At 36.8% G+C, this 11,670-nt stretch overlaps 1 protein-coding gene across 4 annotated transcripts in view; it reads left to right on the forward strand.

The window, feature by feature from the left end:
* Positions 1-11,670, forward strand: part of Pds5b (PDS5 cohesin associated factor B) — a 132,293-nt gene that overhangs the window by 68,943 nt on the left and 51,680 nt on the right. For all 4 annotated transcript variants that reach the window (XM_028779733.1, XM_028779735.1, XM_028779732.1 and 1 more), the window contains exons 10-14: positions 748-842; positions 3,142-3,287; positions 4,699-4,850; positions 6,226-6,339; positions 10,645-10,726. In XM_028779733.1, the coding sequence (XP_028635566.1) occupies positions 748-842; positions 3,142-3,287; positions 4,699-4,850; positions 6,226-6,339; positions 10,645-10,726 (589 nt within the window). The remainder of the gene's footprint in view (positions 1-747; positions 843-3,141; positions 3,288-4,698; positions 4,851-6,225; positions 6,340-10,644; positions 10,727-11,670) is intronic.

Below are 11,670 nucleotides of genomic sequence, written 5' to 3' on the forward strand. Positions count from 1 at the left end.
CCCCCTCTCCCCCTCCCTCCCTCTACTCTCTGAAGCCTGGTTAACTTTGTCTCTCCTCTCCTTGCTGCTCTCTGCCAACCACCCAGGACCCAGAAGTCCTGCCTATTCCTTCTGCCCAGCAATTGGCCAATAGCTTCTTTACTAATAGATCAAGAACCAATTGGGAACAAGACCTTAGCATCAAAGCTGCCCCTACACATTTGTCGTTATTAGTCCAATGGAAAACTCCTCAGAATTTTACAGTCCGAACAGAATCTAAATAGAGGTGATCCTAGTTTTTGTGGTAATGTGTCCCATAACTATTAAAATGGTCTTGTCCCACTATGAATTTTCTTTCGTGCATCTATGTATCTGCGTGCATGAGTGTACCTGTGGGTTTGTACTTGTGCTCATGGAGGCCACATGTTTACCTAGGATGTCATCTTACAGAGGCTACCATCTCTCCTCTGGTAGTTACCTGGAGTGCCTCAGCAGTACTGAGCTTGGGGGTTGGACTGGGCTGGCTGGACAGGTGCTTCCCTTTGACATGGGTCATTAGTGTGTGCCACCACACTCAATCCTTTACCAAGCCTTTACTAACCCGTCATCTTCCCAGGCCCCACTTGGAATTTTTTCATATATGTATATATTTCTCAAACATTTCTTATACATATTTATTAATAAGAGAAATAAGTACAAATTGAGTATAGATTAAATTCATCTATTTTGGTTGTTTTAAAGAGTACTTTTTTAAAATTTTTCTATTAGGTTTAATGATATCCATGTACCAATACGCCTAGAATGTGTGAAATTTGCCAGCCACTGCCTCATGAACCATCCTGATTTAGCAAAGGATTTAACAGGTAATAGGACATATTTCTGGATGCTCTTCAGTGGGGGCAAAACTTTATAGGGAAAACCTTTCTTTTAGGTGTTTCTGATAGCTGTCTTTTCTCCTTACTCATTATTCTGAAACTTACTTTTGAAACTAGGATTTTTAATGTGTACTTCCTGTGCATACTGAGAACAGTATTTTACAAGTAAGTTCATGAACTAAGGTAGTTCTTTTGTTTAAGCACTACTGTGCACATTTTCACATATTTGAATTGGAATTGGTCTTGATTTTGAAGATTAACACTAATGCTCTGACACTTTATGAACTTAATGAAAGTCATTTAGCTGTAAACAAAGTTAACCATAATTAATGGAGAACTCTTAAGCTTTTCACTTCCAATTTTTGAAGTAATGAGAACATCATATACCTGTTTATTTTTTAAATTATGAAATAGTTCATAAAATAAAGGTTAATATAACAGCCATGTATATATTCTGCACAAATGTTAGCATTTGCTGTCTTATGAAATTAAAAAGCAAAGAAAAGATAATTACAGCTAGAACTCTCACAGGCTGTTCTCCTTAGTGGTTCTACAGAACACAGTTATCAATGGTCTGCATAGTTTTCATGATTTTTATAGCTATCTCGTATTTGTCTCCTTGTGTAGCTGATTGTAATTTTGTCCAGTGTAAAGCATTTCATTAGAATTGTGTGTGACTTCGATAGGTTTGAACTTCAGTCTTTATTATGTGTTTTTTCTTTGCAGCGCCCATTTCTTTCCCTTGTGTCCTATAGATTTTCTTTGTTCTCATTTTTTCTTGCCAGTCTGTTCTTTTGCATTTGAACAGTTATTTATCTAGTCCCCCATTCTATGTCTCTGTCTGTCTCTTTCTTTCATATGTATGTGTTTGTTGTGTTGTGTCTGTGTCTATTTTTCTCTCACTTCTTGCTCTTCTGTCCTCCTCTCTCCTTTTGGATATTCTTCTATTATTATTAGTATATTTATAATGCAATATTTTATGCTATATTCATAATATAATTATTAATATTTTATTATACATTATACAATATAATCTATATGAATATAATATTTGTAGTATAATATGATGTTATTATAATATTATTAATGCAGTATTTTCTGAATCTAATTTTGGCAGGGAGGGTTTTCCTCTTTAAAAACATTAGCAATAACTTTTTCACCTTTTATTTGGAACTTTTGGGTTTTTTGTTATTAGATTGTTTCTTCAGAAATTTTAGTAATTCAAAGCCATGTGCTCATGATTAATAATGTGTGTGCGCGGGTGTGCTCGCATATGCATACGCATGTGCAGTAAACAGAAAGCCATTTGAAAAGTGCTAACTGTAAAACATAAAATGGGTCTGTAGCTCCTATGATTCACTTCACTGTGGTGAGTTGTTTTCTAGGTGGTTCTTTTTTTTTTTTTAATTCTCTTTACATCCTGCTCACTACCCCTCCCAGTCACTCCCTCGCAATCCTTCCCCTCATACCCCCAGCCCCTTCTCCTGAGAGGGTGTCTCCAAGGGGCCTAGGCCGTTCCTCTCTTATTGAGGCCAGACAAGGCAGTCCAGATAGAAGAACATATCCCATGGACAGGCAATAGCTTTGGGGATAGCGTCTCACCCACCACCTCCAGTTGTTCCCAACCCACATGAAGACGGAGCTGCACATCTGCTGCATATGAACAGGGAGGCTTAGGTCCAACCCATTATGTTCTTTGGTTGGTGGTTCAGACTCTGAGAGCACCAAGGGTCCAGGTTAGTTGATTCCCTTGTTCTCCCTGTGGAGTTCCTATCCCCTAGGAGGTTCTTACTTAAGATTCCTCTGCTTCAGCTAGTTGGGTCCCAGAAAACAGGGTCTCCTCAGCCAAGGTCTTAGTTTTACTCCTTCAGCAACCATAGTAAGGGCTTCTATAATTATATGATAGAGATGGTAATACTCCATTATTTCCCAGTAATACCAGATGAGTTGGTTATTTTATTCTTTTATAAGGAAAATGACACTGACACACTTAACAACGACACACCTTTTCATGGGCGCAATTAGCCTAATGAATTAGAAACAGCTTCCCTCCCTGGAAGTGCTGACTTCACTTTTCAGTTGCAGATGACATTTAGATTTTGAGGGAAGGGCCAGCCCCACTCCTGGCCTCTTCCCTTCCCTTGCTCTTAATTTTCTTGAAATATTAAACATTCTACTTAGGATTTGCTTTTGCTCTGTTGATTTGCAAAGATCTTTTCAATCTTTTAAAGCAATATGATAATTCTTATTAAAGTTTCCATTTTAATCAGAAGATCTTACCTTTCAGAGTATCTTAAAGTGAGGTCACACGACCCTGAGGAAGCTATTAGACATGATGTTATTGTGTCTATAGTAACAGCTGCTAAAAAGGATATTCTTCTTGTCAACGATCACTTACTCAATTTTGTGAGAGAGCGAACATTGGACAAACGGGTGAGTAGGAATTGATAATTCCCAGCAGGTTTTGTCTTTGTGTGTTTTATTATTTTTGAGACAGAGTTTCTCTGTATAGCCAGCTCCTGGATCTCTTGGAATTCTCTCTCTAGTCTAGGATAGCCCTGAACTCAAAGAGATCCACCTGTCTCTGCCTCCTGTGTGCCAAGATTGAAGGTGTGCACTACCATACACAGCAGAGGTTTTTCATTGTTTTTTTTTTTTATTATTTTTATTTTTTTCCCCAAGACAGGAGTTTCTCTGTGTAGCTCTGACTGTCCTAGTACTTACTCTGTTGACCATGGTGGCTTGAACTCTGACATCTATAGCTAGATCTCAGAGTTTTTGCTACTTTGTGAGTTCTTCTTTTTCCCACCTTTCCCCCTCCCTCACCTCCAATTCAGCCTCCATCACTGGATAGGAGAGAAAAAAGAATAGAGGGGGGAGAGAGAGAGAGAGACAGAGACAGAGACACAGAGAGAGAGAGAGAGAGATCCCTGAATCTGATTTCATTTCCTTTGTTTCTTTCTTCTTTGAGCACAACTACTAACACACCACAACAACCCCCTTGAACAACCAGCAGCCACTACCCACACCCCCAGGGCTCTAGCATTTATATATCCTTTGAAAAGTTCCCAGAATTCCAAACATCTAACAATCGAAGATACTAGCTGCAGCTGGCAAAACCATGCATCAGCTGCTGTGGACAGTCTGAAGGAGCCCCCATATCCCCAAACCTGGTATTAAAATGAAAACATATTATTCTAATTTTTCTGTTTTGAAAGAAACCAAAATTATCACCTCAGAGATCCATCTGCTTCTGCCTCCCTAGTGCTTAAAATAAAGGTTTACAATACTACTGCTTGATTTAGAGTTTCATTTTTAATACCTGAAGTTTAATTACATTTCATTTAAAAATATCTTTTCTTTCCTAAACAATGAAATTATAAGTTTAAAACATCTGCGGTCCAGCCAGATAAAGCAGGATGTGTAAAGTGAAGAGTTGGATACTGGTGCTCAGCCAGCTTTTTGTCTTCAGTCAAGGACCCTAGTCTACCCACAGTTAGAATAAGGTATCCTTCCTCACAACTTGCCTGGAAACATTCTTCGTAGACACACCATTCCTAGGCGGTTCTAAATCTAGTGGGATTGACCGTAAAGATTAACCATCCCGTTACTCTATTGATTTACATAGTGAGAGCTTTTGTGTGTGTTGTTTTTGTCTTCTGCAGACAGGTTTTCTCTGTGTAGCCCTGGTTGTCCTTCAACTCATTATGTAGGCCAGTCTGGCCTCAAACTCAGGCCATCTGCCTGCCTGTGTCCCCCAGTGCTGGGGAGTAAAGCTGTGTCCACCACCACTGGAAATAGAAGCATTTTTATAAAATTAACTTTTATATGTTTCTGTTTTAAGTGGAGAGTACGTAAAGAAGCCATGATGGGACTTGCCCAGATTTATAAGAAATACTCTTTACAGTCAGCAGCTGGTAAAGATGCTGCAAAACAGATATCCTGGGTCAAGGATAAGCTGCTACATATATATTATCAGAACAGCATCGACGACCGGTAAGTCAGGGCCACGTGCTCCCATGCTTTCGCAGTGATTTGGTGAGTGTTGGGTGTTATATACATTCTTTGTATTGACTTTATGGCTTTAAATACCCTCTTATTTTTAGTATAGGGTAAATGGAATGCATAGCTTTCTTGCCAACAAAGCCACAGATGAAGCATACATAGATAACTTTTGGATAAGTAGAATTTTCTCATTTGTTTTCATGTGCTTAACTTTTTACAGGGTAATATCTAAAGGTAGGAATGTAGCTGTTGTAATTTCAAGTTTTGTTTTATAGAGAAACATAAAAAGGGTGTTCATATTGAAAATAAATCTTTTGGAAACTTTAGGTTAAAAAATTCTTTCCCACTCAAGACTAAAAAGTTTATAAATTTCTAAGAAATATGTTATCTCCCTAAAAGTAGATGACTCTTATATGGATAAAAGGCAGCTGGCCCTCAGTAGACCCCTAAGTTCTCTTTGGAATCTAAGTTGACAAATTTTTAGTGTATCACAAAGCGTATGCCTGTAGCAAGCCACTGGGAAAAGAAGCCATAGACCAATAGTTCTCAACTTCCTTAATGCAGTTCCTTATGTTGTGGTGACCCCAACCATAGAACAACCATTATTTTGTTGTTACTTCATAACTGTAAGTTTGCTACTATTATGCAAGATATGCAAGAATATGCAAGATATCCAATATGGTTTTTTGACACCCCCCGCCCCCCAAAGGGATCTTGACCCAAAGTTTGAGAACCACTTCCATAGACTGTTAAAATTTTATGGTATATCTTAGGAACTGTGGTTTTATCATTCATTCATTCATTCATTCATTCATTCATTCACAGTTTTTAGATTTGAGTGTGTGGCACCAGTGCACAGATTTCTGTTATGATTTGATAAGACACTTTTGTGTCTTGTTCCTGGATGTCTGGATGTAAAGGGAGTGAGAACTGTCCTGGGTATTATACAGGAGCCTGGAGCCGGCTGAAGTAGTTCCTGGCCTTTTTCTCTGTGCTTTTAGTTTAGTCATGTCTTGTTTCACAGTGGTCTTGTTTCATAGTGATAAGTCAAAGGGATCCTAAAAATCCTTTGTAGCTTTAGCTTGATAATATTTGTATCTTCAGAGAGGGACCTGGTATAGTTTTCTCAACTTTATTGTTCAGATATGGATATTTGGTATATGATACACAATTTTCAAGGTCATTTTCCTGTTAGCTGTGTGTAGGATTGTTGCAGACATATAGAACTAAGTCCTTTGGATCCTCTGAGATAGAAGAAGTCTCTTCTCCACTCTGGAAAGAAGGGGCTTACTTAATTTGTAATTTTTACAGTTTTTATCATTTTAAATACAAAGTTAGTACACTTACAGAGTCTTCTCTTTTATAGGTTACTTGTTGAGCGGATCTTTGCTCAGTACATGGTTCCTCACAATCTGGAAACTACAGAGCGGATGAAGTGCTTGTATTACTTATACGCTACACTGGACTTGAATGCCGTGAAGTACGTCCGCAGTGCTGTGCTGCTCTTTCTCTTGCAGTGTATGGGAGGGGGCTCAGTGTTCATGGGAACTTTACGTTAACGTAAGCATTGTTTAAAGGTCCAAGACACAAGAAACTACTGGGCTGTTTCTTCTTTTTAGAAAGTTCTGTCGCCAACCTGTGATGTAAGCAGATATAGCAACAGTTAAAGCTGGCTAGAGCTATTTGACAGGAAATCAGGAAGGATTTGATTTCTCTCTCTCTCTTTAGATTTTCATGTTGATGGCATTTCAAGAAAGGTGATATACCTATTTTCCCTACCCCCAGGTGTTAAAAAGGTCCACATTATGAAAATACTATCTTCCTACTCTTAACACGGTAGTAATTTAAATTATTCTGTAGTGCAGTAGAATAAAAATTTCTTTGCTGTTTGTCCTCAACTTAGTGTTGTAGGTTAGCATTAGGGTTCGTCTCACAAATATATTTTTATTCCTATGTTTCATTGAAAAAGTATGTTTAGATGTCTGGGGAGGGAATTGGCATTTTTATATAGTAGATATATGCTAATCTAGCTGAATCAGTTTAAGGTGTGAAGATTTCTTGAAGGTTTAGAAATTTAGACTCACGATAGTCCAGCAAATATAATTAGATCTGTTGAGGAGTAAGTGCTCTGAAATTGGAATTCTAAGGACACTTGAACATTTGAATGGACTTTCGTTTTTATTTCCATAGTTCTATGTGCTACAGTTATTTTCTCTAGAGATGTAGTTGTTGGCACACGCTCTGTTTCTAGCGCTGGAATCTAGACCTCTGTCTCTGCAGCTGAAAAGCAGCAGCAGAAGTTTACGCTTATACAAGTTAAGCAGACTCTACAGAGCCGGAATTTGAGTCAGTGCTACTTGCTTACAGCATTCAATCTTTTAACTACACGTAGCAAGAATACGATTACTGTTTACTATGTTGGGAGTTCTTTTCAGAAATTGGATGCATTCTCAAATTTCTGGTTTAGTTGAGGTTAGTTGTTCACCCTTGTTCCATGGTACAATTGATGGCCCATTAAACTGGATGTCACATTATTTGGAAATCTCAGTAAAATCTGGTTTTGACCAAATACCACTTAAGAATAAATTAATAAACATATTTTTAAATAAGAATCCAGAAATCCTTGGTGGAAGAACTTAGGACTATGAGTCTGTATACTTGCTTTTATTTATGCGAAAGGCAGGTATAGAAGGAAGGAACCATGTTCAAAAAACAGCAAAAGGTTCAAAGATTTCTGTAAGTCTAACCAGCTGAGACTTTGGGACTGCGGCTTTAGAAGGAAGTAGGAAGCATGTAGGCTGGCACATAAGCAGCACACTCACTGCAGTCATGTGCTGTCTTGCAAGTGCCCTGGAACCCTTCCCTGCGAGCAGGACGGTCTTCAGGAACTTTCTTCACTGCCCACTGTTGGGATTGTTTGATGCTGTGCCTTTGTGGGAAAGGAATTAGTGTTACTATATAACATATAAGAGAATAGGTAATAAATAAACATTAAAGTATATAAATGTCTTTTAATCATATGTGCACCAGGGAAAAATGTTGACTGATATATTTGTCAGGTATACATATAAAAAGAAGTTTAAATTCATCCCTACAAAAGAAAGTCAGAATATATAACTTCTAAATTCAAGGAATGAAAGACAACTGGTGGGATGTTTAATGCCAGAAATAGAAACGAAAAGAAGAAAATAACTCTAAATTAAAAGAAGAGATTACAAATAGCAGCCATAATGCTAAACAGAAACTACATTTCCCTTAAAATTCAGTATATTTGATCAAATTTAAAAGTAAAGCACTTGGCCAGTCTATGGTTGCACACGCCTTTAATTCCAGACCTTCGGAGGCACAGGCAGGCAGGATCTCTGAGTTCGAGGCCAGCCTGGTCTACAAAGTGAGTCCATGACAGTTACACAGACTAACCTTGTCTCAAAACAAAATAAAACAAAACAAGATTAAAAAAAAAAAAGGAAGGACTCATTTTTAAGAGATGTGCTATGAAATAATACCATTGAAAATAAACTCTGATTTGGATTAATATTTAGGGTTTTGGTTTTATGAAAGTGGTTCTTGCATGATATTTAACTGTTTCAAAATGACATATTTAAGGTAGGTGTCATTTGAAAGTGACTGTGTCATTTGCCACTGACTGTGAAATTAGCTGATTGTCTGTATTAGCTAGTTTTTGGAACTTAATTTATGCATATCTATGTTTTCCCCAAAGTCTTTACATTTTCTTGTGTGTGATAATAACAAAACCCACAGACATGTGAGTGATAAAACCTGGTGGAAGTTAACATCCTGTGAGTGTATTTTCCGGCTCCTTTGCCCTTCTGTTCTTCTTGCAGAGATACACTGCAGTTCGTTTTTCTTATCTATTACAAACAGCTTTAAAGTATCATATGTATGTTTATGTATGTATGTTTCCTGTAATCATTTATTTTTGCATGTTACACAAATAGGATTATTTTGTGTGTGTGTGTGTGCGTGTGTGTATGTGTTCGTGCGCGTGTGTATGTGTATATATAAAGAGAGTCTTCAGTGACATTTTTATTGTTGTTTTGTTTTGAGGCAAGGTCTTACGTTGTATCTTTGGCAGGCCTAGAACTCCTAGAACTCTGCCTGCGTGGTCCTTCTGAGTGCCTGGACTAATTTTCACCCTTATTGCCTTCTGTTGTCCCCCTTCCACTCTCATTGAACATCAAGACAATAAACATGGACAAATTCTCTTGCTATTTAATATTTTGATTAAAATTCTTAAGAGAATTTTCTTAAATACATTGTAATAGAAATTCTTAGTCAATGAGGGCCATTTTTCTTTTATTTCAGTTATGGTCATAGTTTATGATGTTTTTAGATTTTGGGGGATTTCATATTTGGGGATTTCATATTTAAGTGATAAATATGCTAGATTACATAATTTTAATGTTTTAACTCAAGACAATTTTCAACATGTGGATCTTTTAGAAGTTGTAAATTATAATTTTTCTAGGAGACAGAGTGTGTTTGACTTTGAAGTTCAGAAATAATTTTACAGAATGTTGCCCTGAAAGTTTTTGTTTTATTTATGCAACTTATACTTGTTTTAAATTTTCATAGGTCTCTGGCAAGTGACCATTTTGTTTTTAGTTAGTCTGTGAATTTATATTCATTATTAATACCACTGAGGCTCTGAAACTTTTACACTTGAAAATAGTAGAATTTCACTATTTAAAATGTAAACTGCCCAGTGCTGGAAAATGTCCTAATCCTACTGTTAGCAAGTTCCCAAGTTTAAACTAGATTGTATCAGTTTTTTTTTTTTAAATTCTAGTGGCATTTTGAAACCTAGATAAAAAGGAAAATGAAATTATTGAACAGTTGTCTTTTCTGTCCATGGGAAAGCTTGTTTTATACATGTCTACGTTTTGTCACTGTTTCTTGTCAGTGTCTCACATGTATGTGGTATCGGAGGTTTAAGTGAAAATAAACTGTGGGCTTTGGAGGTGGCTCAGTGAGTAAAGTGCATACAGTTATGCCAGCACACTTTGCAGTTCTGAGATTCTGAGTTTAGGTTTTCAAAGCCCATGTACAAAGCCTAGTGCACATCAAAGGTGTGGGTGAGAGGTGTGAAGATCCCTGGAGCTTGCTGGTTAGCTACCCTATTTTACTCTAGGCCAGTGAGAGACCTAGTCTCAAACAAAAGAAGGAAGGTGTCTGAGGAGTGACCCTTGATGTTTTCTTCTGACCTCCATGTACATGGATACCCTACACATATGAATACATTCACATATTCCTGTACGTACATGTACACAAAGTAAAGTGATGAAAAATACTTTTAATAAAATTTCCATAGAAATATGTGGTGTTGAAGTTCTGTAACAGTGTAGGAAGACATGTTCCCAACAGTAGATAATTTCAATGTAATGTTTACACATAGTGGGATAAATATTTTACAGTTATACTCACTTTCTTATGCTTAGATTTCACCTTTCCCATTACAACCTTTATTTCTCAGGTTCATAGTCTGTTGTCAGTCTTCCTGCTTAACTTACAAATATGCTTCATTTTATCTTTTTATACAAAACCAAATGCAGCATCATTAGGCAAATCCCTGCCTAATGGCTTTGCTCCTGCTTTTGTTACAGTTGAGTCTTTGCTTCTGTGGGATGCCCTTTATTCAATCTGTGGATTTTACTTCACTTCTCCTGTCTTGTTTTTCACCTCCCACCCTGTTTTATTACAATTAGATAGTTGGAATACTCTGAAAGGACTTTTAGCCTGTTTTGTATGTTTTTGTGTTTTTCAGAGCATTGAATGAAATGTGGAAATGTCAAAATCTACTCCGACATCAAGTAAAGGATTTGCTTGATTTAATTAAACAGCCAAAAGTAAGTTAAATTTTAAAGATTTTAGGTAGCTTGTATTATAATTATTACCAATTATAGCTTAATATCCTATAACTTTACTTAGAATTAATATTGTGGTAATTTTATGGTATTATATGATGGTATTCTGTGTGTCTATAACCTTGAACACAGTCTCAGGTGTTTTTCTCAGTATTGTCTAGGTTTTTGGTTGTTTTGTTTTGTTTTGTTTTGTTTTGTTTTGAGACAGTGTCTCTGAACTGGAAATTGCCAGCACTAGACCTAACGTTGCGTGTTACTACGCCTACATTGTTATGTGGGTTCTAGGAATTAAATTCAGGTTCTGGTACTTGCACAACAAGCAGGTTGCTAACTGAATTATCTTATCTGAAATTGTGGTATTCATCCAGTAAATACTTATTTTATTTGGGGGCATTTAGAATGATTTCAAGTACCTTCCCTTTCTGAAAATGATGTCTGTGAAATATATTTATCTAAAAAAAATGTATCTGATCATTTTGAATTACATTCAAGGAAAACAAATTAGTCATTTTATTTTTTATTGTATTACAAGCTCAAAGTTCTTGCCTCTGACATCCTTCCGTCACATGCATCTCCTGTTTGTAGGATGAAAGCAAATAGCACAGTGTTGTTTCATCCAGGAGGAAACATTTCTGAGTTGCTTGCAAACTAGCTGCTATTTAGCAGAGATTGTCTTAGTGATTTATTGTGACTCTCACTGTTTTCTTTGAAAACCTTTGTGATGTGAAGATTTTAAAACCTAAGCCATTTTGTGCCACTTGTTTGTATGGTTCAAGTTTATATTTGAAATGTTTTTGTTTTGTTTTAGATAGGCTAATTGTAACCTTTTTTGTTTTGTTTTATTGTGTTTTGTTTATTTGTTTTTTGGGACAAGGGTTTTGTGTGTGTGTGTGTGTGTGTGTGTGTGTGTGTGTGTGTGTGTGTGT

The sequence above is a fragment of the Grammomys surdaster genome, unplaced genomic scaffold, assembly GCF_004785775.1.
Source record: "Grammomys surdaster isolate TR1022 unplaced genomic scaffold, NIH_TR_1.0 362, whole genome shotgun sequence".
NCBI lineage: Eukaryota > Metazoa > Chordata > Mammalia > Rodentia > Muridae > Grammomys > Grammomys surdaster.